This window comes from Xiphophorus couchianus, chromosome 3, assembly GCF_001444195.1.
Source record: "Xiphophorus couchianus chromosome 3, X_couchianus-1.0, whole genome shotgun sequence".
Classification (NCBI taxonomy): Eukaryota; Metazoa; Chordata; class Actinopteri; order Cyprinodontiformes; family Poeciliidae; genus Xiphophorus; species Xiphophorus couchianus.
Genome location: NC_040230.1, coordinates 6,242,279 through 6,269,972, shown reverse-complemented (window position 1 = coordinate 6,269,972; position 27,694 = coordinate 6,242,279). Strand labels below are relative to the sequence as shown.

Sequence of the window (27,694 nt, the reverse complement as noted above, 5' to 3'; positions counted from 1 at the left end):
AAAATGAAAAATATGTTTTTTTCTTTCATCAATGTAGAATAGTCTGTCTAGAAACAAAGAGACGAGAGACAGTGAAGTTTATGAAATGCACACACATTTTTATCCTATAAACTATTTAATTGTAGTTGGAAAGTTTTATTTTGACAAGCAAAAAACAAAAAAAAACCCATATTGAACGTTTTACTACAATGTGTATTATTATAAAGGATCACTGCTCTTATTTTAAAAATATTTCTATTATGCTTTTCTTTACTAAATGAAGAACAAACATGTTTTAACCAACAATGCAGCAGATGCAGACAAACCTACAATTCATGTAAAAGTGAGACTTCTTGTTTGTTCACAAGCTTTGTTCTAATACTATTTTTGCATACTGCAAACGCCAGGTATTGTCACTGGGTTCATTGTCACAATTTTTTAACATATATATATATATATATATATATATATATATATATATGCCTAAATTTGTAATATTATTATTTCTTTAATACTTTTTCCATTTTAGTCTTTAAAATACAAGAATTTGCATACTACTTTACATTTTTGTTTGTCTGATTCCATTATTTGATATTATTTAATCAGATATGGTACGTGGTTCTCAAGTCACCTTTATATATATATATATATATATATATATATTTTTTTTTTTTTTTTACTCTTGACTAAATTCTTGAACGCCTTTTTTTTTTTCTTTTTTTTTTTTTTACTTGAGTAAAAATATGTACTCTGCCTTTTTGGGGGGGTAGCCACCTCAGCAAATAACTGTGTTACTAAAGTTGAGCATTGTAGATAAATGTATTTGTTCAGTTACGAAATGGTAAAATTTCGCATTTAAGTTATCAACCGTTCGACCAGTTAAGTAAATATTTACTACCACTCGGCTGACGTAAAGCCGCTCCACCCAGCGGAACTGATGTGGTGAACACGTCACACAACACGGACTTGTTTTGGTGTAACCCATAACATCTTCGCGGTGCTGCAACCTTCCTCCTAGAGACATGTGTACATCAAAACGTAAAACTTCCTGTAGTTTACTCGCTCTCGGTGTAAGTACTGTTGTTAGTCGTATATCGTAAAAATAGTTTTGACTTCCGTATCAAGCTGTTAGAAGCGGTTTAGCTGCTCTCCTTAGCATTAGCTCGGAGCTAGCTTGTCAACAAACTTTGAACTCTTCTTCTACCGAGTGAAGCATTTGGCTTTTTGTGATCCTTCAAACGATTTAGCCACACATTGATGATGTAATTTGTAGGAACTTTACTGTTATTAATTATTTAGCGCCGTTTTGATTTCTCGGATTAAAGTTAGTCGCTTAAATTTCAATGATATTTCAGCTAATGAACACGTTGCTGTGGCTTTAAGAGGACAGTGAACGCTTATGGACCCGTGTGTCACATGTCTAACGGTCTCCGAGCCAAACACAGAGTTCTCCATTACCAGATATATCCGTATTGGTTGGTGATTGACAGTAAAAATAAAGTTTACAAGCAGGTATAGCTGGAGAAACTATGCATTTTACTAAAGTAAGAGTAGCACAACTTTCATTAGTAAAACTAGTTAATTAAGTGTACTTGGTAGAGAAGGTTCTCTAGTACTGAGTATTTGAGCATAATATCTGATTGATTACTTAAGAATTATGCAATTCAATAGACAAAAATATTACATTATGTGCAAATTCTGGTGTTTTTAAAGACTAAAATGAGGAAAAAAACAAACAAATAACCAGAGACGGGTACCCAAAAATTTTATTCAACTAAGAGTTCAGCATATTTTTGACTGAAATAAAAGTAAAAAGTAGCCATCCAAGAAATTTCTCAAGAGTAAAAACTATTTGGTAAAAGTTCGACTGAAGTACTGAGTAACAAGTATCAAAACCTCAGTAATTTAATATTTAAAAATTGTACAAACATGTGGACTTAAATATGGTTATGTGGAAATTTTGGAATTTAAGGATCAAAATGAAAATAATTTATTATATATGTAACATATTTACAAAGTAATAAAATCAGGCAACTATTAAATGTTTGTAGGTTATAAGTATAAGAGGGGAAGGAAATTATAAGGTCCTGTATCCTTTACATGGTCCTTTTAAAAATAATCTAAAATGGCATGTCAATTGTTACATAATTTGCTTTACTTTTTATTTTTTCTTGTTTTTACTTTTTGTTTGTTAAAAAAAAATAAATAGTTTACATGTAACACAGTCATAGTGTTTGATTAGTTTTAACATGTATGCTGTTGTTTTTTCTGAGGCTAGAGATTGTTAATTTTTTAATTTAAATGTTTAATTTTTCTGTGTCTTTGTGTGACTTTCTTCAGGCTACAGAAGACGGACTCTCCTGAAATCCTCCTCGCTGTTTCTCCATCATGAGTGGCTCAAAGCCGGACATCCTTTGGTCTCCTCACCACCCCGACCGCTACGTCATCTGCGACTCTGAGCTGGGCCTGTACAGCATCGGACCTGTGGGCAGCACCGAAACAAAACCCGGCACTCTCTCCCTCTCTGAGGAAACTGCTGCTACATTACTAGCCATAAACTCTGACACTCCATACATGAAATGTGTGGCCTGGTACCCAAAACATGAGCCTGAATGTTTGCTGGCTGTGGGACAAGCTAACGGCAGAGTTGTGCTCACCAGTTTGGGCCAGAACCACAACTCTACGTGTAAAGAGCTGGTGGGGAAAGAGTTTGTGCCCAAGCATGCCCGGCAGTGCAACACGTTAGCCTGGAATCCGGTGGACAGCAACCTACTAGCAGCTGGGCTGGATAAGCACCGTGCAGACTTCTCTGTCCTCATATGGGATATTAGCAGTAAATTTGCCCCAGAAACCAGCATAGCAGCTGAGAAAATCCGCCTCTCGTCTGTTGATCTGGACTCCAGCACGGTGGTGACCAAGCCGCTGTATGAGCTGGGCCAAAACGACGCCTGCCTGTCCCTCTGCTGGCTGCTTCGAGACACGAAGCTGCTCTTGGCTGGCATGCACAGAAACCTCGCAATATTTGACCTGAGGAACACGAGCCAGAAAACGTTTGTGAACACTAAGGCCATCCAGGGGGTGACGGTCGATCCACACTTTCCCGACCGTGTGGCGTCCTTCTTCGAAGGTCAGGTGGCCATTTGGGACCTGAGGAAGTTTGAAAAGCCGGTTCTGACCCTCACAGAGCAGCCAAAGCCTCTCACTAAGGTACGGTCAGACATTTTCTCTGTTTTATTGATTTATTCAAACAGGAAGCTCTTCAAGATTAACAACCTTTTAATTTTTTAAGGAAATGTAGCAAATAAGGCTTAACGTTACAAGAGAAAAGTTTGACATGATCATCAAACTGAATAAACAAAACAAAACAAAAAAAGTAAACATAAAGGGACAAGGTCCAGTTTAAGAACAGCAGTGGCGCTCGTCAGTTATAAAAGTCTTTAAAAGAGATTCACGCTGCTGTTTGTTTTTCTACTTTATACCAGAGTGCAAAAATAAAAAAAATCCAGTTTCAGTTCAGAAAAAAGTTGAGTAATAAATAAATCATAAAAAGATTCACATATTTTTTTATCACTGTCTGAAGTGAGAGAAGATAAAACTTTTCTTGTTTTAGGTCAGGGAGAATTACCAAAAATTATTTCTATTTGCTAAATGCCAGAGAATTTAGTGTGACATTTTTTTGTAACTTTTTTTATTGTGTTTAAGCTTTTAATTTGAGCAGGAAAGTTTTTTACTGTAACATAAATTGTCTGGATTGTTTGAATGTAATTAATATTTATTTTTCCGAATTTCTCAGTGGCGTTTTGATCTGTGTAGTTGAAATAAAGATTGTCTTATATTTTATACGTTAAACAATGTAATTAAAATGGAATGTTTAAATTTTTTTCTGTTAAATCAGTATGTTCTCTGACTAACCAGGCATGTGTGAGAGAGATGTTTCAAAACAACATTTTACATTAATAACTGTAATAAATTATGTTAAACGTTGCATACCGCCCAAATAAGGACGACTTTACTGATGAACATGCAGGTTTAATAACAATAAACCCTTAAATTCACTGTAAGAGCTGGAAATGCATATATTAAAAAAGTCTAAGCCAAAATAACCAAACTTAGAAAAGTTTACGTTTGCAACTTAAAATACTATCTAAAAACAACTTTAGTTTTAGCACGTAATGAAAAATGCATGTTTAAAACATGTTCTTATTTACATCATGCACACCTTGTGTCGCTATCAGAGGGGCTGCTAAAAACAAGATGTTGTTGTCAAACTGCCGTTTAACACATAACGAATACATAACTTCAAAATAAAAACATCAAACATAAAACCAGAAGTTATTCTTTCATAAAACTAAGTAAAGGCGATAAGGCCCAAAAGGGGATACAAGCAAATAAAAAACTTGATTTAGTAATATTTACATTATATAATCATACATTTAAAACTGTCTTTATTACTTAAATGTAGTTGTGCACTGATGCCATTTTCCTTAATTTTGGGACATCGTTGATCGGCTGATACTTGCATGTGAAGTTGATCTTATCCACCTCGGCAAAGGTTTAAATATCAACCACTGTTCTGTTTGCTGTTTTTGTATATTTAGCGACGTTTCAGACACAAAAAACTTGGCATCAGCCAAAATCGGAATCGGCAGGTTGGTAATCAGCAATAGACATTAAAACTGTAATCAGTACACTCCTACTTCATTTGTATTGTTTTTATCTCCAAAGTGTGGTGCTGGAAAAGTTTGAAAACTTACCTTAAAAGTGCTTGAACTTTTCTGTGGCAGAAATGGATGGTAAATAAAGATTGTTTATTAACATCAGAATAGTTTAAGTTTTCCGACCAACACTTATATGTTTAAAAATGACAAATATCTGCCGATACAGATGTTTCTACAGATTTATTGAGTCCATTTTATATTGTTGATCCCAGTTTTCCTCTCTTACCATCAGGTGGCGTGGTGTCCGACTCGCACCGGCCTTCTGGCGACGCTGACACGCGACAGCAACATCATCCGCCTGTACGACATGCAGCACACTCCCACCCCCATAGGCGACGAGACGGAGCCCACCATCATCGAGCGAAGCGTGCAGCCCTGCGACAGCCAGATCGGCAGCTTCGCCTGGCACCCCTCCTCCCAAAACCGCATGGTGGTGGTCTCCGCCGCCAACCGGGTCATGACCGACTTCACCGTGTTTGAGCGCATCTCTCTGGCCTGGAGCTCCACGGCGTCGCTCATGTGGGCCTGCGGCCGACACCTGTACAGCTGCGTCGAGGACGAGGCCGAAGGGACGGACGGCGCAGCCGAGAAAGACATCGCCACCAAGATGAGGGAGCGAGCTCAGTCCAGGTACGGACACGACACCGTCCAGGTTTGGAGGAACCACCTGCTGGCTGGAGGGAGCGACCCACAGCTCAGGTCTTTATGGTTCGATCTGTTCTATATCCTTCCACAATGAAACCTTTCGTACCTGTGACAGGATTTCCTCTTTAACACCAGCCAAGCCCGGTCGAAGCCTTAGCTAGGGGTTTTTAATTAAGAAAATGTTTAAAGTTGACAGGAAATTTGAAAATACAACTAGGCAATTATGTGTTATTGGAAGTCATTATTAACAACATCTAAGCATCAACTAGAATCAAAAACAAACATAAAAAAATAAAATAACCAAGAAATACTTAGCCTGGTGGAGATGCAATTAAAGCCTGATGGCCCGCCAGGCTTGTAATACGATGGGGGGAAACCCTGCAGGGTGAATACCAACAGTGTGCAGATTACCGTTTTGTGAAAAACGTTTTTTTTGTTTTTATCAAGTAACTAATTATAGGCCTTTTGTAATAAGCAATAAATTAATTAATTACATGATAAATTAAAATAAGCTCAATAATTTCCTTTAGCATGATCTATCGTTTTTCTTTTTCTACCAAAAACTGGATGATGAAAGTCTTCAGTCTGGTGTTTTGGTTAAAATTTATTTATTTATTTAGTTATTTATAAACTAACAGCAGTATTTTAAAGTCTGTCCTCTACAGTGTAGGGACTGTAGAACTGGGGTGATGTGCTCTGTCTTCCTGGTTTTAGTCAGAACACCAGCAGCAGCGTTCTGGAGGATTGAATAGATCTGCCGTTATGGATCTTATGTGTTCATTCTCAATACCAGTATTGGGATCAATAGACATATTAATATTGAGTCAGTTCATTTTTTATCAAAACTGGAACATTTGTTATATTTCCTATTCAAGTATCACATATGAAGCAGTGTTCAGAGGACGCAGAGCTAAAACTGCAAGGAAACAAACAGTTTGTGGTTTATTCTGGCATCAAGAACATTGTGAAGTCGAGCTCAGGTAAGAAAACAAATCATCGACCTGAAACATCCACCTGGGTTGTTATTGCCACTCCTCTTTAATTCTCTGTTTTCCTGAAGGCACGACGGAGAGCCGCAGGTGCTGGAGCGGCTCTGACCGGCAGACAGACGTAACCCGCTTCCAGAGCGACGAGCGCTGCCTCGCCCTGCGGCTCTGCGGATGGATCAGCCGCGGTCCGGACATCGACGTGGAAACCTTCCTGCGGTCTCTGGAGCAGGAACGCGAGTGGGAGCGAGCGGCGGCCATCGCTCTCTTCAACCTGAATATCCGCCGCGCCATCCAGATCCTCAGCAAGGGAGCCGTCACCGAAAAAGGTGAGCGGAGCATCGAGGCTGAATGAACCCTCAAGGCTAGAACATTTCTGTATTACAGAATAAACTGTCTGCCAGAGGAAATATAACTCCAAATAAGGTCTTAAATTCTGCTTGTAAAGACCTGGAACACTAAATTTATCCAGCATAGAGATTGTGAAAATGAAAACAAAATTTAGGAATCATACAAGCTGGATGATAGTAAAATATATTTCCATTTTAAGCCAGTAGGTGGCGGCAAACTCAACTTAAACATGTAAAGTACAAGAAGCACTTTGGTAAAGAGTTTCCCTCATAACTGATATTTTCAGCTTTTAACTTAAATCTCACGACAACATGCTTAGTTAAATATATTACTTAACGACTGAATAATTATCAAAAATTTGTAATTAAAGCCACGTTTTGATATTCATGTGCCTGTTCAATATGCTGTACTAAAGTGCCAACAAATAAATTATATTAAATAGACAAACTGGTTACAAACTAACTTTAAAATACTATCCAAGTGGATAAAATGCAGATAAGGTACCAAAAGAACGACACAACAAATATGGGATATTAATCGAATATGCTTGCAGTTGAATTATACTTTACCAAAAGTAAAGTTACTTAACTTTATACACTTTAATATCCTATTTTCAATACAACAGCCTTAATATGGTATTCAGTGCAGCTTCTACTCCTCCAGGAAGTCTGTCTTTGCAGTTTAGGAGTTTATTTCTGGAAATATTTGACTGCTCTTCTTTGTGCTCTATTCATTAAACTCTGTATTTTGTGTTTAATATGCTTTATAATGGATTTATTGCTTGTATTAGAGATATTCTCCCCAAAGTCTGAGCTGGGGAAAATCACTCATTTTGATTCCAAATGTGTTATGAATACAGGCTGTAAATTAAGTTAAAAACCAAACAGAATATTTAAATAAAGTAAAATAAAGTTCATAGGGAGAATAAAGCAGAATGTGGCGGCCGGAGTCATGTTTTCACAGCACACAGTGCGTTCACGGTGCTGCTGTTTACACTTGTGTGAGGAAAAATTTCACTAATGTAGGTGAAGAATTCACGACTGATGGAGTCGTTCTTTGGATAAGGTGTGTCAACAGAGCCGCTGCTTTATTTTCTACTGAATGTGTTGATTCCTCTGCACACACAAGAGAAAATATGTCTAACCTGACAAACTTATGTAATAACTCGTTGAAAAAACATCATGTAATCTGCAGATTAGCAATGTTTTTATTATCTTTTGTTTAGTTGGATTAGTCGTGATTAATCGATTGTTCAGATAATCCTCAACTAATTTAGTAATTGATTAATCACTAACTAGAGTATACATATTAAAAAAAGTTATTTCCTGAATAAATATAACACATTCAGAGCAGTAATTAAACCAAATCTGTTCAAAATGTATAAATATTCCTGGATAATTTTACACCAAGCAGAACATAGTTATACTGCCACCTGCAGGTGGGAGGTAGCATCACCTCACCCCAATATTTTTGACTATTTTTGCTGAAAAATTGCAATAAACTCACATTTATGCATTATAAACTGTATTGTTTTGTTTTGCTTTTATCTCATTGTAATTGTTCAGCACTCTGTTTGAAAACACTTTATAAAAAGCATTATTATTACTATTATTAGCATGCAAAAGTGTGGGAATTTGCTGATTATTGCATGAATTTTGGCGATTGTGGATTCCCGAAAAACTGGAGGGACTAATTGATGAAACATGGCAGCATAGAGATAAAAACTGGTTTGATTTGACTCATAAAATTATATTTAAAAGCTCTAGAGACCAGAGGGCCACATATAAAGCTGTGTAGCCGGATTTGGACCCCGGGCCTTGAGTTTGACCCCTGTTCTAGACAAACAAACTGAAGTATAAATAAAGGTTTATATCAGACGTTTCCAGAGGCTTCTCTCCTTAACAGCAGGCCATGAACGACTCTATCAATAGTTTCGTGTTACTTACAGGCGACCTGAACCTGAACGTTGTTGCCATGGCGCTGTCGGGCTACACCGACGAGAAGTCGTCCCTGTGGAGGGAGATGTGCAGCTCTCTGAGGCTGCAGCTGAAGAATCCCTACCTCTGTGTCATGTTCGCCTTCCTCACCAGTGAGCCTGGAGCCTACGACGGCGTGCTGGTAAATATCTGCGCCGTCGACTTTTAGCGAGCCAGTTAGTCGATACAGAAAAGCCAAGACAGTGGCCCTTTTGTTCTGAGTCCGTAAAGAGGTTTATTTATACTTAACAGAGTAATAAATTGGCTGGTATTACTTCAGTGGTTTTATGTGGAAAAACTTCAGGTGCACAGGAAGAGACTTGTTTTCCATTTCCACTGTTGGCTTTATTAGTCATAAAACTGTTGCGTAAAGGAGAAACTGCAGCCCAGGCCAGAATCCATGTTTGTTTTTCCTTTCAGCTGAAAATTCTCTCAAACCTTTTCTTGGTAAAACCGCGTAATGAGATAAGACTATCCAGTGAGTCATTTCCAAGCCGGGCTGGTTGGATTTTTATAGAAATGATGAGGAGCTGTGGATGTTTGCCTTCAGAAATGTTTCCAGATCAGGCTGACCCTGCAATGTCACTGTTCAGGCTCAAAGTCTAAAACACAAGCACGAGTTCCCATGCAGTCTTAAAAAAACTGCATATTTACTTTTTCTGGTCTGATAAAATGATAAGGAACACAAAAAAATTCTACTTAATGATTTTATTTCTTATATGTATTATCAAAAGAAACATTATCAAATTTATTCCAGGTAAAAAAAATTTAAAAAAACTTACAGCAGTGCTGTCCAAGGGCCAAAATCCCCAGGCTGAAAGTATTAAGGGTCCAACATTTAATTGAAAAACACTAAAATATTGTTGTTAATATTTTCTCTTTTACCTGCACAACAATAAAAAAAAAAACATAGAATATTTTACGTTTGCCTAAATGTTTAATAATTTTCTAATTTTCATTTTTTAAATCTGTGAAATGTTTTTAGGTTTATTCCCAGCAATAAAAACAAGAATTCTCTTCCATGACCTCTGCTGTATTTAGCAGAGGTCATGCTAAATACAGCAGAGGTCATGCTAAATACAGCAGAGGTCATGCTAAATACAGCAGAGGTCATGCTAAATACAGCATGACCTCAGTAATAATTTTTTGATCATTACTGAATTTTATTTATTTTTTTACTCAAAAATAATTACGTTTTTGAGTAAAAAGTTCCTGGACATTAGTGACGTGGCTTAATATTTAAAATTGTCACACTTTAATCAAATCTGATAAAATTTCCACCTTTCATTGGTTGAAATAAATATTAAAATACTTAATTTATTTCTATCTATTTTTAATAATCACCTGAACAGTTAGTGTTAAATGTTCTTGAAAAAAGCTTAAAGAACAGTTTAAAAATGAGCTTATTTTGGCATTTTGAAATGAAAATAGTTAATAGAAATAACACAATTACAAAATAACAAAATTAGGCAAAATATAATTTGCTTTCAATATAAAGTTTATGAAACAAAAACTGCAGGTGTGTGTCTGTCTGGGGAATTTTTTGTTTTTCATTCAGTTGCTGGAGAATCCATAAATTTTACTCAAGTATAAATATAAAGTACAGAGTAGTAAAAATAATTTTTTTCCCCCAAAAAGTTACTCAACTAAATGTAAGTATTTTCTCGTCACCTCTGCCCTGGTAGAGAAGCATTATGTTGCATTTCCTTTGTTTCTGTTTCAGTATGAGAGCAAAGTTGCCGTCCGGGACAGAGTCGCCTTCGCCTGCATGTTTCTCAACGATGCTCAGGTAATCAGAGCGAAACTTCTTGCAGCACATCGAGGTGCCGAGTGTCACATGCAATGAAGCGGCTTCATCTGAGTCTGCTGCTGTTTTCTCTGCAGCTGCCGCGTTACATCGACAAACTGACCACCGAGATGAAGGGGGCAGGAAACCTGGAGGGAATCCTGCTGACCGGACTCACCAAAGATGGCGTCGATCTGATGGAGAGCTATGTGGACCGGACCGGGGACGTTCAGACCGCCAGCTTCTGCATGCTAAAGGTACTCTGATGAACACTAGCATTTTCTCTTCCATATGTTTCTTTTGCTAGCTTACATAGCTACTACGGAACGTGATTATGTTTCACTTGATTACTTGATTAATCATCAGAATATCCAATAGATTATTTGATTTCTAAAATAGTCATTTATAATAGCCGTAGCTGATATATAGTTAGTAGCTAAAAACAAGCGAATCATAACATTTTCTCTAGAAAGTTTCATCATCTTGCAAAGTAATTGCTTACAGTAAAAGTGAGAGGGGGAAAAAACCCTAAATTTTGTGTACTAAACCTGCAAATCTACTTATTCCGATAAAGCGACACTAAAACATTAAAGTGTTATTTAATTGTTACTTTAGCTTTCTTGTTCTAACATGCCATTGGTACTGAAGCACTCACCCGCAGCCGCGCCTTTATAGAGCAACATGTTGCTACCATGAGGCTGTCTGTTGCTCTGCTAACTGCTCTAAAATGAAAAGGTCAAAGGGTGCTTTCACACCTGATCTGTGCTGTCAGGGCTCCCCTGGCGACGTGTTGAAAGACCCCCGGGTCCAGTGCTGGATCGAAAACTACCGCAACCTGCTGGACGCATGGAGGTTCTGGCACAAACGAGCCGAGTTTGACATCCTCAGAGGCAAACTGGACCCCAGCTCCAAACCACTAGCTCAGGTAACGACGTTCATTTCTGCTGCAGAGCCTTTAAACCCAACAAAATGTAAACCCAGGCAGCCGGTGAGCATGAAGCTGTTGGTTTTACACTCATTATGCCTTTAGTCCTACACAAGGTTACAACTATCGATTAATTTAATAATCGATTCTTCTGTCGATTAATCGGATTTAAAAAATTGCTACATTCTGTTGATTTTTCATTTAACCACCTTTAATAAAATATGATTACACATTAAAAATGCAATTTAATACATTTTTTAAGTAAATAAACATTTTATTGCCTAAAATGCAATAACATGGCATCCATTTTGTAAATACTTGATCATTTGTAGAAAATGATCCAATTAAGCAACTTAAAAAAATACTTCTAACATCAACATGTGAAAAGCTCAGACATTTCTGCTTATCAATGCAGTGTAGGGCTGATCTGGGGATTAATTTTTGCATTAACCAATTAATAACTGGATAACAAAAACTTAATAGGAGATTGTTTTTAAGAATTTGAACCAGGTTTCTTTCATTTGGATCCCCATTAGTTGCAATTCCCTGCATCTACACATAAAACATGAACAACAAAAAATACATAACATAGATAAATTCAGAAATAAAAATAACTGCAAAAATAAATACAAAACATACTAGGTGGAACATACATATATTTTTAGTATATTTTTGGCCTAAATCTTGCTCTAAGTATGTTGTTCTTTCAGCAAATGACCTTTTTGAAGTCTTATGTACTCCAGTTAACAATTGCTAAATTAGTTGACTTCCAGAAAACTTCAAAACAGCTGAAACACTGAGTTCCTATGAGTTCCTGTTCTGAGTTGCCTTTGATTAGTAGTAAGTGATGTTGAAATCGATATTTGAAGTCATTGTCAACTAATTTATTAATCGATTAATCGTTAACTGAAGTATACAATCTCAATAAAGGCCATTTGGTGAAAAAATCCAACAAATTCAGAGCAGGAATTAAGTTAAAACTCCACAAAAAATATGTATTTTGCATTGAAGGTAAAACACATTTGTCTGTAAATATGTTTTAGCCAAAATTAGTTAATCTGAAATACTGGTTCAGATTAACTAAGGAACACTAAGGGATTACATTTTAGTCAATTAAATGATTATTTTCTTATTAAAAAATTAATTGAACTATTTCTAATATAGTATTTTAAAAAAAGGTTAAATAGAAAATTTGTTGAATGTGCCATTTTTTAATCCGATTAATCAAATATTCTTTAGTTGCAGCCCTAGTAGAAAGTGGAATATTGATCAACATATTTCATGTTGACAAATTGTGATGTTTATTGCTTTTTCACACTCGGTGTCTCTATGATGTTTTTATGATATAAAGCTATTGAAATAATCGATTAATCGTTTCAGTTCCAGTCCTGTGTTTTGCTCTCTGCAGGTGTTTGTGAGCTGTAATTTCTGCGGGAAGTCCATCTCCTACAGCTGCTCTGCGATGCCTCATCAGGGCCGGGGCTTCAGCCAGTACGGGGTCAGCGGGTCACCCACCAAATCAAAAGTCACCAGCTGTCCTGGCTGCAGGAAGCCTCTGCCGCGCTGCGCACTCTGCCTCATGAACATGGGCACACCTGTTTCCAGTTGCTCAGGTAGGATCAGTCGAACGTGGAGCAGAAGCTGCTGTAATGCTTGACTTCAGGAGGAATGACTGGACTTTGGTCGCCGTTTAAAACCCGTTAGCACCTGGACATTTACTGCTGTGACATCACTCCTAACAGCTCTGATAGTCGGATTTAAATGTTGAATCTTTTGGATTCAGGAACTGGAAAGTCGGATGAGAAAATGGACTTAACAAGGGAGAACAAACTCGCCCAGTTCAACAACTGGTTCACCTGGTGTCACAACTGTCGACATGGTGGCCATGCCGGTCACATGCTGAGCTGGTTCAGGTGGGAGACATTTTGAAAATTATTTTCATGTTTTTGAAATTCACATGTAACACCCAAAAATTGTATTCAAGTTAGGGATTCACTTATGATATCGATACAGATATCAGAGGTTCAGTATCGACTGATACCGATCCGATACAGAAAAACAGAGCTGAATCGAAAGTTTCTTTTTTTTAAATACAGACATAAATTTACTTAATTTAAAATTTCTTTGATAATTCTGCACCAGTTCAGCACCAATAGCTTCACAAACTTGGTCAAACACGTGAAAACAAGTCCAGAGTTTGAGTTATGAAAGGTAACCTGATATTCTGACTTCTTCCAAACAAAATAATTCAAGTTGAGAGACGACTTAAAGTATAATGCAGTTTTTCTTTCATATAGTGTAATGTGTTTCTAATGTGTTTCTAAAAATTGACAGATTGTGCAGTTTTTAAGAATTTGATTAACCGTCAGAATAATCGATTGATAGATTGTTAGGTGCAGCTGGGGATGGGAACCGAGGACCGGTTCTCAGGAGTTCAGTTACTTAGAATCATTATCACTTCCTGTAACTTGTGATGTATTGAACACGCTACGTATTCTGCGCTAGAGAATAACCAAGATGGCGTCGCTCAGAGACGCTCGAAAATACGTATTACACACAAAGAAAGATGATTGTTGGGTCGGTTGCTCAAAACTTTAATCACAATAAAAGGATTCCAGCGTCTCCTGCTATGAATGTTCCAGTTAGCATCAAACTCTTCCACTTCCTGGTTATTGTGTTAATATTAGCACCATTCTGACCAAATAATCTCCAACATTTACAGTCATATTTAATAAATTAGAACTTGGTTTCAGACGAGGCTCGTTTATTATGTTAAAAACAAAAACTGTTGATGTTCAGAATGTTGCATTTTGTGTTAAAGTGACAGGGAGATTTTATTGTTTAAGCAAGTTTTAATTTACGGTAGTTTGAATCGAACAAAGAAAATTAAAACTTGATGCATATGTTGAATTAAAGAGTTTATTTCCTAACTCAATGAGGAATTGTCTCGATAAGCAAGATTGATAATGCAATCGTATCAAATTCAATTCAAATTCAACGATACTTTATTGATCCCAGTTCCCCTCCCTCGTTGCAGCCCTAACACATTACAGGTAACTGTGAATAAAAACGTGTCTATATGTGCTCCACAGAGACCACACAGAGTGCCCGGTGTCGGCCTGTGCGTGTAAATGCATGCAGCTGGACACCACAGGGAACCTGGTGCCGGTAGACAGCAGCTAAACGGGACACGCGTGTCGGAAACCGAAGCTAAACACGAACCGGGAGCCAACTGGTGCAGGCTGGCTGCTGCAGGCTGGCTGCTGCAGACTGGCTGCTGCAGACTGGCTGCTGCGCCGGCACACCGGTGAGCGTCGGCGACGACCCGCTCTGAAGTGGCTGCTTGGATTGAAAGTTACACTGCAAAAACACAAAATCTTATCAAGTGTTTTTGTCTAGTTTCTTTTGCAAATATCCTAGCATGTTTGAAATAAAACCAAACTTTAAGTAACCTTTCAGCAAGAAATAGCAGCTCGTTTAAGTCAACAATTCCTTAAAACTGATGAAAAATCTTAGAATCTACCAATGGAACTAGTACTTTTTCAAAAATATTAAGGAATTATTGACTTTAAAAGCTCCTGTTTCTTGCTTAAAGTTACTTGTGAGTTAGTTTTGTCTTATTTTAAATCTACTAAGATATTTGCTCTTGAAACTAAACAAAAATATGAAAAATGTTTGTTGTTTGGAGTGATGCTGTTAAGCATTAGTCCAGGGAATGTTGCATCACACCAGAGGTCAATATGAAGAAGGGAATCAAAGTGTGGGTAATGATTTGACTAACCATGTTAAAGTGAAAAGTAAAATACTAATTTACTGCTCTACTAATAAAAATCACTCTCAGGAGAATCACAAGAGGCTGTGCTGTTTCCAGCCTCTTCCAGTCTAACCTGGATCAGGATGCTGCTGTTTTTAACTATACAGTCAGATATCAGGTCGTGCCATTATTCCTGAAGTGAGCTTTGTTGTGTTTTAGTCCGTATTTATCGTCTGGTGGAGGAAAAAAAAAGCCTTCACATACCTCATAAACGTTTTGTTCGGAGAGCGATTACAATAATAACGCACTGCAAAAACATCAAATCTTACCAAGTATTTTTATTCTAGTTTTTAGTGCAAATATCTTAGCACACTTGAAATAAGACAAAGCTAACTTAGAAGTATTTTTACAGAAACATATATGAGCTTGTTTTAAGTAAATAATTCTTTAATATTGATTAAATAGTTCTAGCTAAACTTGCAAGTTTTATGTAAAACAAGGGAAAATGTCTTAGTGAAATAATCTTCCAGTGAAACCAGCACTTTTTATAAATTAATATTGAGGAATTATTTACTTGAAACAAGCTTCTATTTATTACTGAAAAGTTACTTGTAAGCTATTTTTTTCTTATTGAAATTGTACTAAGATGTTTGCACTAGAGCACGTGTCAAACTCGAGGTGCACGGGCCAAATCTGGCCCGCTATAGCTATTTTTGTGGCCCACTAGAACCTATTGTAGGTCACATAATATTATTTTATAAGTCAAATTAAAACAGTTTTTATCTGTATTGCCAAATTGCATCAATGTGAAAAGAATTTAATTTTATTTAATTTGAAGAAGTTTCCATCATATGCAGAGAAAGCTATTTATTTGTTCTTTTTATTTTTTACAGAACAGGTTGTGCCAGTTGATATGACTTGAAAAGGCTCTGATTGGTTGTTTTTGGTTGGGAGTGGTGCGTTTCTTCAGATGGTAATAGCAAAAACGGCCCTTTAAATTCACAGTATGTAACTTTTATAAAAAAATATATTTTTACATATATGTTGAAACTGTCACTATGTTGTTATGAGACAGCTAATCTGTGAAAGCGTTGAGCTCCCTGTCTTCTCACAGTGCTAACAACCAATCAGAGCCAGGAAGTGGGTCTTAGCGCTGTCCATCACCCTCTGTACGGTGCTGCCCATCCTCCCATTGCTCTCTGCCTGTTGTGAATGCTAAGGCTAGCTAGCATGGATGATGACAGATAAATGGTTTTCCTGTTATGGCAAGTTTTTTCTCTGCAATTAGCACATTTAGCAGCGATTGCATGAGCATGATTGACAGCGCCAAGTCCCTCCTCCTGGCTCTGATTGGTTGTTTTCTACCGGGAGTGTTGCATTTCTTCAGGTGATGATAGCTCAAGGAGAAGGCGGAGGAGCTTTATGGTTTCACAGATTATCTGTCTCATAACAAAGTGTGACAACATGGTTTTAATATGTACAGAGACATATTTTTTTATTAAAGTTACATACTGCACCCTTAAGGAGATCCATGATCTTGATGAGTTTGACACCTCTGCATTAGAAACTAGACTTGATAAGCTTTGGTGTTTTTCCAGCGATGCTCTCCAGTGTGAAAGGTTTGCTGTGGAGGGAGGGACGGGGGGCGGATTAGAGCCGTTGTGGAGGAAGAGGAGTGTGGGAGGGTGCGTCTGTATTCACCAGCCTACTCCAGGCCTGTGGTCTGTGAAAGAAGCTCCCCAGAAAACGGCAGCTGCTCGGCACCCTGACAAGACCCTCCAGATTGTTCCCCTCATAAAGAAGCTCAGCTGCCGGAACACTATTGACTCAAAGAGAAAACGACAGAACAGCGACTCCCCTCCCTCCCACAACCTCCACATCAACACACTGCCCTGCTCTTTCTTTTCTCCCCTCGCCAATGCCCAAATTGCACCCAAAATCTATGCATACCGCATGAATCCAGGGACGGCCGCCATCTGTGGGGTAGCGGTCGTCTGTAAATGGCGTTTTTGTCTTTCTTTGCGCGGTCTCCAGCGCAGGAACTGATTGTAAATTGGACGGCCTTCCCCATAGCTGGCTAAATCACTTAGTCATGGAGTGCTGAGGAGGAGTTCACCGAGGTTCTGAAGGCCTGCGTTCCCCTTTGTGGGCCATCTTGGATCTGGGCGGACAAATTGGTGAGCCCTGGAAAACAGAGCGGCTGGGATTTCATCCTTTTCAACCGTTTTTTGTGTTTTTGCCTTTTAAATAAATCTCAGTTGACAAATCGAAGTGCTGTTGAATTGGAAGTGTTTTCCATACGTTTGCATGGTTTATTTTACGTTAAGTTTTATAGACGCAGATGGTGTGGTTTTGTGCTTCCTGAATCTTTTCCTCATCTTATGTGGAAACGTCAACAGAATTTCAAATTTTCACCTGACTACAGGAGATAAACTGGGAATTCAATATATTTTGGACATTTGGACTTTCCTTTCAAAATCCAACCAAACAGGTTTACACAAAAACAGTGCTTTGCAAAAAGTTTTAAAGGGGACTTATTATGCAAAATTCACTTTTTACACATTTTTATATTTTCACTTGGGTCATAACTGCTTCTAAAAACAGCCTAAGCATTTAAAAATACACCTAGCCCTTTTTGGTAGTGTGTTAATTTTTTTTTTTTGGTGTTGATTTTTAAATCACATTTGACGACCACTGCGCCGTTACCTAGCAACCCAAGCTGAGTTCCAGCACGTTTGGTCAGCTGGTTTTACTGCTGTATGCACTGTACAATGGCTGCTGGAAAAGACAAGTGCTTTGTTGTTAACTTACCATCCAGAAACCACTTGCTACAACTTTCTTGGTTGTGCAGGAGGCTCAACGTCTGCTTTTCAAAGATGTAAGGTTGTATAATTGCGCAACTGTTTGCAGCTATTTTCATGTATGACTGTAAATGTTGAGTTGGGGAGAATGGCCAGAAGCAGATTATTTGGATTTTAAAGTGACAGAATAAAATCTAATTTAAAAATGATTATGTTACAAAAATATCTAATGAAAATGTTTTGTATAGGCCATAGACACTCATTTTCTATTTTCAGACTCCTTGTAATATTTCAAATTGGTAATCAATAAATTTCCAGGAGTTTGTTGGACATTTTCTATTCAGTCATGGTACTTCAAAGTACAAAAACTTCAAACAGTAAGCGTTTCAAAACAGAGAATGAGGACAAAGTTTCTATCCAATTATTAATCAATAAATTCAACCGATCAGCTCTACATTATATAGATCTTAAGCAGAAAGAGCTGAGTATTTTTTCAGCTGCAGATGCATCTTTTACTACAAATGATCAAATGTAAACTAAAGAAATGCTATATTATTGCATTTTGGGCAGTAAAATGTTCATTATTTAATTAATGTAATTATATGGTTATTTGTGTATTATATTGTATTTCTTATATCGTACCAAATAAGCTTAAGTGGTTAAATGCAAAATCTGTAGAATATGCCAACTTTTAAAATCAGATTAATCAATTACTAAAATAGTCATCAGTGGCGATCCTAAAATACACTGAGGTTTGTGGTTCTGGTGTAACAAAACATTTTGCTTTGTGTATCTAGAAATACTTCCTTTGAGTCATGAAAGATTGCATGACAGTCTGACGTCTTTCAAGCAAACTAATTGAAATTTGTTGTTCAAAGGAATTTGACTCAAGTTCCTTGAAGCTCTCCGAGCATTTCTATGGAGAATAAGGAGCAGTAAAAACAAACACTGCAATAACTAAACATTGGATCTTGAATGTATGCAGTTATGTCAAATTAATGCATATAAACGATGAGATGAACATTTTAATCTGTTATATTCTACTGGTTAAACAATTCAAATGCAATATGATAGTTTAGAAGTAAACTTTTCAGAAACATATTGGGGAAATAATTTATTACGTGTAAATGTAAGTATGTTTATCATTTCAATTGTTTTACAATGAATGAAAGCTCCAGAACAGCTACAGCTTTTAACTGCAATTAAGTTTTGTATGAAAACATAAAACACTTCTGAATAAAGTTCAGAAAGGATTAATAACTTTACACATTTGATTATATTTTATTTTCTTAAAATAAAAACCGTGAAAAATGTTTAACATAATGTAGTTTTGATTGGTTGAAAGTAACGCTCTGTGGGCTGGCAGAAGCCAATCACTGATCTTACTGTACACGGTGACTGACCAATCAGAATCCAAGGGACTCATAGCGAAGGCCCGCCCACTTACGCCAGCCAGTAGTCGAGCTGAAAAACTGTCAAGTGAGTGAACAGGATGGGGACGGCTTGAGCAGCGAAAACACGCAGAAAATGCAACGAGAAGTTGTAAAAACAACTTTAAAAGTTATCCATGCCATGTTTGGAGTTTATCACAGCACATGTTAGTAACCTACAGGTAAGTTTGCTTCAAAATAAGTCATGTCGGATTGTTTTTTTACCCTCCTTAAACGCAGGAGTTGAGAAATTTTAAAGGAAGCTAACGTTTTTCGCTAACAGGCTGATGTTTATCTCAATAGTTCTCCAACCTTCTCCTCCTTTTCTAGAGAAGCAGCAGCAGCAGCCTTGGGCAGTGCGTGTTTCCCCCTGCGATAAGCAGCCAGTTTCGGAAGATGTCAGCGCCCAGTAACTCCCTTCAGCAGCCGAGGGTGAGGCGCAGCAATGCGGGCTCCCCGGGCTCGTTCACCCAGAGCGGCAGCAGCTGCAGCCGCTTGCACCCCATCCGTGCCACCGTGCCTTACCAGCTCCTGCGTGGGGGTCCGAGCAGCCCCACACGGCCGCAAACCCTGCACGGAGGAACAACAACCAGCCGGGTCTCGAGTAGCAGCCCACCCTCCAGTCCCCCGCTCACTTCAGGAAGTACAAAGCAAAGAGTGTCACCCGAAAATAAGGAGGCTTCCTGTCCCGCAGACTCCCCAGTGTCAAAAGGTAAAACGAAAAGAAAACTACACACATAAATGATATATCGCCACGTGTGTGGTCGCCTGAGAGCTTGTCATTGTGCTTTCTGTTGTTACTGTTGTGTAATTAGAGTGGAAAGTGAGCATGTGTTAAAATTTCAGGGCTGGATTTAGGAGCATGTGGGCCCCTGGGCTAGAGCCAGTGTGGAGGCCTATGCACACACACTTTCTTTCAGGAATGCAGATTACACTATTGTTGATTATTAGGTACACATCAGTGTTTGGGACTGGTTGCCATGCAGTCCAGTGGAATATTTGTTCTACTGAAGTTTGGATGAAAATATTCCCTTTATGTACAGTTCACTTTTTAAAAAATTTATTTGGTTGAGGTAGCACATCGCCACTGTATAAAGAGTCAAGACAGTGGGGAAAAACCAAACAAAGTTTGGGGAGAGTAGAGAAACTCACAGTGTCTAAACATAATGTAAACAATAATATCACAAAGAGCCGCCATCTTTGTAGTCAAGCGTAGCTGAATCATGGCTTCAAGACCAACAAAAATAAAAATATTGACTAGTGTCCAAGAAAAATATATATCAACAAAATCGCTGCTGTCGGGGTCGACCTGTATGAGACAGAGAAACATGTTATGGAAACATAACAGATGATGTGGGCAAGCTGCCTCCGGTTTAGTATGACACAGTTAACTACCTAGTGAGCAGCGCCTACACCATGGATACATACAATCAATGTTTAAACGGATTTGTAAAAGATCTGCGAACTCTTCAGGTAAATAACAAGGTTCTGGTTACTGGCAGAGAAAGTACATGTAACATACACGTAGGCTACATGTCCGTCTTAGCTAGCAGCTAAAAGCTACATTAGCTAAGATAATTTTGCAAGTTTCGCAGTACAGAAAATATGACTGATATTTATCTTGGCATTACACAAAGATTTGTAGAGTGTTCAAAAATTGCAATCGGGTAATTGATGAGCTAGTCCTGAGATTATAGCTAGTTTATTGTTGTCATAGCAACGCCATAGCAACTGTCATGGAGGTTACGGATACCTACCAACATGGCTGTCAGCTACATACTTCCCGGAAATGTGCCGTCACATGAGAACCGTGTATAATGTCCGCTTAAACCTTATTTTAGTGTCATGGTTTGGAAGTCATCCAGCAGAGGGCGCCGCTGGTCATCCTTAGGCAAAGCCTGTGATACAGAAACAAAGATGGCGGCAATACCAGAACTGGAAAGAGAAATATTCCAAACGCAGTCCAGTGTGGGATGGAAAATGAACTTTTTGCAGTTCTGTTTTGAAATATAAACACTCGTCAAACTCCTTAAGTTTCACCTGAGTAGCGTTCATTCAGCCAAGTCAGCATGTTATGAAAAATTTAACTCTTTATGGTCGGCCATCTTCGTCCAAGAGAAAGCAGACATTTTTAAGAATGTGGCTGCTTATTAATTAATAATTAGTAAATCAATAAAATCAAACAACTTTATATTAATTCATTAATTGATAACTTGCACCCCTAATCAAAATGTTATAACAAATATAACAAACTACAACTCCCACATCTAGCCTAGTAGCCAACACATTGACCAATGTCTTAGAGGGTTTTCAGACAACAAAATATCTGTCCACTCTAAGAAACCTTTTGATAATAATAACAATAATAGTATTGCATCACTTTTGTGATTGTCTGTATGCTGAAAATATGACTCACAATGTTACAGTAAAGTTGCTGATTCTTAATTTAAAGCTTGCTATTATTGTCTTTGGAAACATATATAGTAAAAGTCGGGGTTTACAAAGTGTTAACTCATTAAAAATGTAGATTTTGTGCACAAAATCATCCCTGGATGTAACATTTGGAAACATCATCTAAAAGCCTGAAAAAAGTATTTTTTCCACGCACAGCTAGGCATTCATGATGTGGTTAGAAGAAGTTCTGTAAATCCGTTTCTGAGAGGAAGCAGAGAAAGGACCTCGTGGCAGAGAGACATGCTGCCGCTTGTAATCTGTCCAGTTCATTCCCTGCAGAAACACGGCTGAGGGAATGTTACCTAATGACTGGTATCACTGGAAAGGGCAGAAACAGAACGCCCCAGTTCGTCCTGCAGGATATTAGAAAATCATGTGTTTGCAATTCTATTGTGTATCATTAATAGGATACAAACAGGATTCCCACACGGTCTGGAATATGAGTTAGGGATTATTACCATAAATATAGTCTGGAAAAATGTGGGAAATTAGAATATATAAAATTTTATATTTCCAGACTTTGTTCCTTTCATTTGTCTATTTGAGCCTGTCTAACTTTTTTCCTTCTCATAGTTGTTTTTGCAGATTTTGTACTAATGCTTAAAAAATGGAAAATTAAGATTTTACTTTTTTCCTTCCCTGTGGGAATATAATAAGAAATTCTTTCTGATGTTAGTATGACAAATAGGCCTGTCACAATAAGCAATAAATCAATTAATTGCATAATAATTTAAAACAAGCTCTATAATTTCAATTTGCATAATATATAGTTTTCCTCTTTTCACTCTTTCTACCAAAAACTGGATGATAAAAGTCTCCAGTCTGGTTTATTGGTCTCAACTAGCCCTTTTGTTGAAGATCAATTTTGCTAACAGAAACTTCATAATTCATTATATTTGTTGTTTTTATTTATTTTTGGATATTTGAAATGTTTTCCAGTTCCTGTGTTAAATGTTTATTAGAATTTAAAATTTATTGAGTTTTGAGAATAACTCATAAAATTCTGTTTTGATTTTATTACCAATATATTACTTAAAAATGGTCTTAAAACAACAATATTATTGTTAGTCGCAGTAATTTCTGGGACAATTTATTGTTTCATTATAAACTATACATTTTATAATTTTTGCAGTCTAGTTGTGTCACACTAGACTGCAAAAAATAAGTCACTTGACGTCGTCACTTCAGTCGCGCAGCGCTAGTCCTTGACGTCCGTTCATATAGACTTTGAATGGAAACCAGACGCTCCTGATGCTCAAATCGCGCTTGGTGTTAATGCAGCATTAGAACCTAGTTCCTATCTAATTTATAAAGAATATATGTACATTGCAACTATTACTCGATTACAGTTTTTGAGTACTCTACTTTCATTTTGTTGGTGTCGAAGCCATGGCTCATCTACCCTTTGCCTACCAAGATGGCGGTTGAGTGGCACGGTTCACTTCCGGTTCAAACTTGTGGGAGCTGTTATGGGTCACATTATAGGCAGAAAAAGTGGATTTGGTTCACATCTGCCTGGTTTGTGAACTTCCATATAGGAGAAGCTTCGTGGGATATCGTCTCTGATGCCTGGATAATTAGCTGTTAGCATGATATGACAGCTATAAAAGTGTTAAAGTTACAGTCTTAAGTCAGAGGCAGGATGCAATCATTGTGGTTGGTAAGGCCAACCACAATGATTGCATCCTGCCTCTGACTATTTGAGAATACTTGGATATGAGTTATGACAACATTTATTTTCCCTTTGGGATACATAAAGTGTTTTTGAATCGAATTAAATTAGCTTATAGTCTTACCTTTAGCTGAAATGGTACTCCACTTTTCTCAGTGCAGGTCATTGTGGTGTAACTGCTTGTGAAGTGCTTTGCATTTATTGTTTCTTTGAACGGGATGACCTCCAGCCTTGATGGCCAGCCTACCATGCAGCACAGGAAGCAAAGTCCCTTCAATAACAAGTCTGAAGTCACATTTGCCAGGCAGGATGAATATGAGCTAGCCATGTTCGGCTAGCGCTTGGTGTTGATTTCCTACTCCAGCTGCATGCCGCACATTCCTCAATCCTCCAAAAGAGATGACCTCTAACCCCAGCTGGTTGTTCATGTCAGTTGTGATGGAGGAGGCTAGGTTTTCCTAAATGAAGGTGAACTCCCAACACTCAAACGGCCAATCAGCACAGATTTTATGGCTATTTTTTGCACTGTGTTCAGAGGATTAGGATGGTCCTGCTTTCTAGATGCATCGACAGTTTCATGTTAGCTTGTTGTGACCTTTTAGGTTCACTAGCATGACGTCATTTCACCACACTGTTTACTGCTCACAGTCAAAATGTTGCCTCTGCTGAAACAGCTGACCGTAAAACCTTTAAATCTAGAGATTTAAAGGTTTAAGTATCTGATTCTGTTGAATTAAGCTATCGAAGTTAGTTTTTATTTCTGTTCTAATAATATTTTGGCCACATTTTATAAATGGTTTAACTTGTTAGTGTAAATGTTGTCTTTACCAAACAAAATTTTAGCTGGTTATACACAATATCATTTTGATATTGGGACTGTTGCAATAAGCAATAAATCAGTTTATTACATAATAAAATAAAACCAATTCAATAATTTCCATTAGCATGATTTAGCATTTTTCTCTTTCTACCAAAAACTGGATGATGAAATTCTTCAGTCTGGTGTTACGGCCCCCCCCCTTTTTTTGTGAGGAGGGGAGTAACACGACAGCCACAATCATTTGACAGAGTCCAGGTGAATGTTGTAAAAAAAGAGGGATTTATTGATAACGAAAATCCCGGAAGGCTCACACAAACTGTGGGGGAGAAAGGGGCGGTTAGGGGGGTGCCAAATCATAGAAAATAATAAAACAAAACAGGGCCTAACTACCGTCTGAACTAAGGAAACAAAAAGAAAACAAAAACCCTGTTTATCTAATCTAACAAAAGTTTCCACCAAAACTTTACATGGGTGGCACCCACCTCCTTACCTAGTGTATCTAACAGAAAATACACCTACGTGATGAGATGTACAGGGTACCCCAAACTTACCTCGCCCTCTAACTCCCACCACAAACCTTCACACAAAGAGCAACAAGACATGTGTCAGGTAACAAAGCCAGCTCCTCCACTCTCCCCAGCTGGGCTGCTTGTATAAGGCCTCCCTGCATGCTGATTGGCCCATAGTTGATGAGGATCAATCAGAGGAGATTGACACCAGCTTTCCCTAGTACCTGTAAAGAAACAAAGGGGGGGGGGAAAAAGAAACAAACAGCCTGCCAGGCATGTAACACTGGTGTTTTGGTCTCAACTAGCCATTTCTTTGAAGGTCAGTTTTGTTTACAGAGACTACATGATTCTTTTATTTGTTGTTTGTGTTGTTTTGTTTATTTGTGCTGGATATTTAAAATGTCTTCCAGCTCCAGTGTTAAATGTTTGTTGGAGTTTAAAGTTCATTAATCTCTGAGAATGTGTTCTTGCATTATTATGCCATTACCATTATGTTGCTTGAAAATGGTCTCAAAGCAACAGTGTCATCGTTTATCGCAATACCTGTTGGAGCAATTTATCGTCCAGCAAAATTTGTTATTGTGACATTCCTACTTAAAATTAATGTTCAAACTTGCAGGATTTGTCATCGAAGGAACTACTTTTTCAGAAAATGCATCTCAAGGTGTCTGCATCCTTTAAAAAGTATTAAATTCCTGCATCTAAAAGTACGGCCTTAAAATGTCCTTAAATTTGTTTAAGAAATGTAAGTTGGCCTTAAATATGTTAATCAGGTCTTAAATTTTGTTGTGGCATTTACTTTCCTACATTCTGTGTAGTTTAATTTTCTTGCTGGATCTTTTCTGTCAGGTAAACATTTGTTTTGCTCACAGACATTTTTGTGCTGTTCTGTTACTTGAAGCGATTGTGGCTGCTGCTAATTAGCCTCTAATGTGCCCTTGCTAGCTAGTTAGCTAAATTTTTTGCAACTAACAATATCATGTAAAATTTATTGCCAGTTTTACAGTACAACGTTCATCTGTTACCAACAAAGGTGATGATAGTCTGTAATTTTCCTACTTGGACTGTAGGAATCAGAAAAACCCTTTTGATAATTTTGTTGAATGAAACTGAAATCTCTTCTTCAGAGTAAAACTGAAATGGATTATTGAATTATGTGCTTCAAACAACAGAGGGGCAGTGTTTTTACTTTTGTTATGTTTTTATACATAATGAAACCATCTGTAAAATAGAAATACAACTGATGCTAGTTTGGGAAAACTGACATTGTCTGTGAAAGAAACAATGACGTAAAAACATTAAGAAAAATAAGTTTAAAAAAAGCAACAAAAAAAGGAACTTTTTAGTGCTAGTTTGAGTGAGAAAGAATGCCTTAAATGACTGCATATCAGTTTATTTTAACTTAATGAATTGTGGAGATAAATGGTCATAAAAACACTGAAATTTTTACTTGCACTGTATATGTTGTTTAAAAACTTTGCATTACCTATAGCACCATTTTGTAAGTGGAAATTTAGGGTACAAAGTGACAAAATAACCAGAAACCAACTGGTAACATCCAAGTTCTGCATTAAAAGGCTTCAGTGTAATGTTGGCATATGCTGCACCATTTCTTGGTATAAAAAGTTTGAAAAGCACTGGAGTAGAAGAATAAATATAATCAAACTTTGCTGTCATAATAAAATCTGGAAAATGCTTGGGGTTAAGTTTGTAACCACAGGTGAAGCGTGAATCTAAATCCTGACTGATTTTTGTTTTGCGATTCTCAGATCAGAAGTTCTGGGAATTTTGTTTTCAGATGTTGTCAGGATGAACCCTTGTGAAAACCCACAGGAAACTGCTGACAAACTGCATGTTTGTTTTTATATTTTCTTCTGCCTCTCAGTTAATAAAGCCAAACATCTAAAAGCCTGGAAATGTGTTGTGAAGGGAAAGCTCACGTTAAAACCCAACATGAAACTTTTCCTTCAGTGCCACTTTCTTACTACTGAAATCAGCAGATGGACTTCTTTAATGTCTCGTCTTCTTTCACTGTTTCCTTTTTTTTCTCATAAGGAGATTATTGTAGTCTGGTGAATGGGAAGGAGGGAGTTAGTGGGGGAATGGAAAATAACCACAATCCCAGTTCAGGGAGCGATGGCTTATTGATGGAAATTTAGCTTGCTTCCCTTGTCTGCAATGCTTCAGGGAATTTTACTGTAGCCCAGTAAGCTTACTTAGGCAATACCTTTGGGTGGGTAGCCTTGTGTGTTTTATGAACAAAGAACAACAATGACTGGCTGTGCAGCTCCACGAGGGAAGGGGCGCCTCATGTAGATGGTTTAGTCTGTGTGTGCTTTGTGCATGTGTGAAAGGCCTTTGCCTTGGCTCCTCTGGCAAGAAGTAAAACAAATGTGCACATCTCCCACCTATGATTCTGTCCTTCAGCATTTGACGTCAAAACGAAGCAGCTTAATTGCAGTAATTACACACCTGAATGGTTTCATTTCGGCTAACGAACACGTTTCACTACAGCCTCAAATAGTCTAGTGGTTGGTTTGGATTTGCATGTTTTGTTGTGTCCTGTTTGGTCTTCCAGGGCGTGCCTCTGCAGGCTTGTTGTGTGGATGCAGGCAGTTTTGATGTGCATTGCAGTGTGGCGGCTTATGAGCTCTTTATGTGGGTGGTGTGTGCTGAACTGCTCTAGGTCACAGCAGATTGCTCCCATAACATGAGATACTCCTGCTCAGCCTCTGGCTTTTCTCTCTGCTTTCACTCTCCTTTCTTTCTTTCTCTCTTTTTCTCTCTCTCTCGCTCTTTCTGTCTCTCTCTCTTTCTTTCTTTCATCTTTGAAAATAAGAAGGTATCAAGGTCAAACTCCTCAGGTCAAACATGAAAAGCTGAAGTAA

General features: G+C 37.7%; 2 protein-coding genes across 2 annotated transcripts in view; both read left to right on the top strand.

The window, feature by feature from the left end:
* Positions 1-929: 929 nt before the first annotated feature.
* mios (missing oocyte, meiosis regulator, homolog (Drosophila)) lies at positions 930-14,833 on the top strand. The gene is made up of 12 exons (XM_028011984.1): positions 930-1,049; positions 2,320-3,186; positions 4,930-5,419; positions 6,224-6,322; positions 6,403-6,657; positions 8,628-8,797; positions 10,379-10,444; positions 10,540-10,698; positions 11,214-11,366; positions 12,775-12,979; positions 13,150-13,279; positions 14,459-14,833. The coding sequence occupies exons 2-12, from the start codon at positions 2,368-2,370 to the stop codon at positions 14,547-14,549; spliced, it is 2,637 nt and encodes an 878-aa protein (XP_027867785.1). The 5' UTR covers positions 930-1,049; positions 2,320-2,367; the 3' UTR covers positions 14,550-14,833.
* A 4,433-nt stretch (positions 14,834-19,266) lies between these two features.
* The window catches only part of LOC114141463 (glucocorticoid-induced transcript 1 protein), a 33,206-nt gene continuing 24,778 nt past the window's right edge, over positions 19,267-27,694 (top strand). Inside the window, 3 exon segments of the mRNA XM_075410488.1 lie at positions 19,267-19,533; positions 19,682-19,716; positions 19,719-20,063. Coding sequence (XP_075266603.1) covers positions 19,517-19,533; positions 19,682-19,716; positions 19,719-20,063 — 397 coding nt within the window. The 5' untranslated portion in view covers positions 19,267-19,516.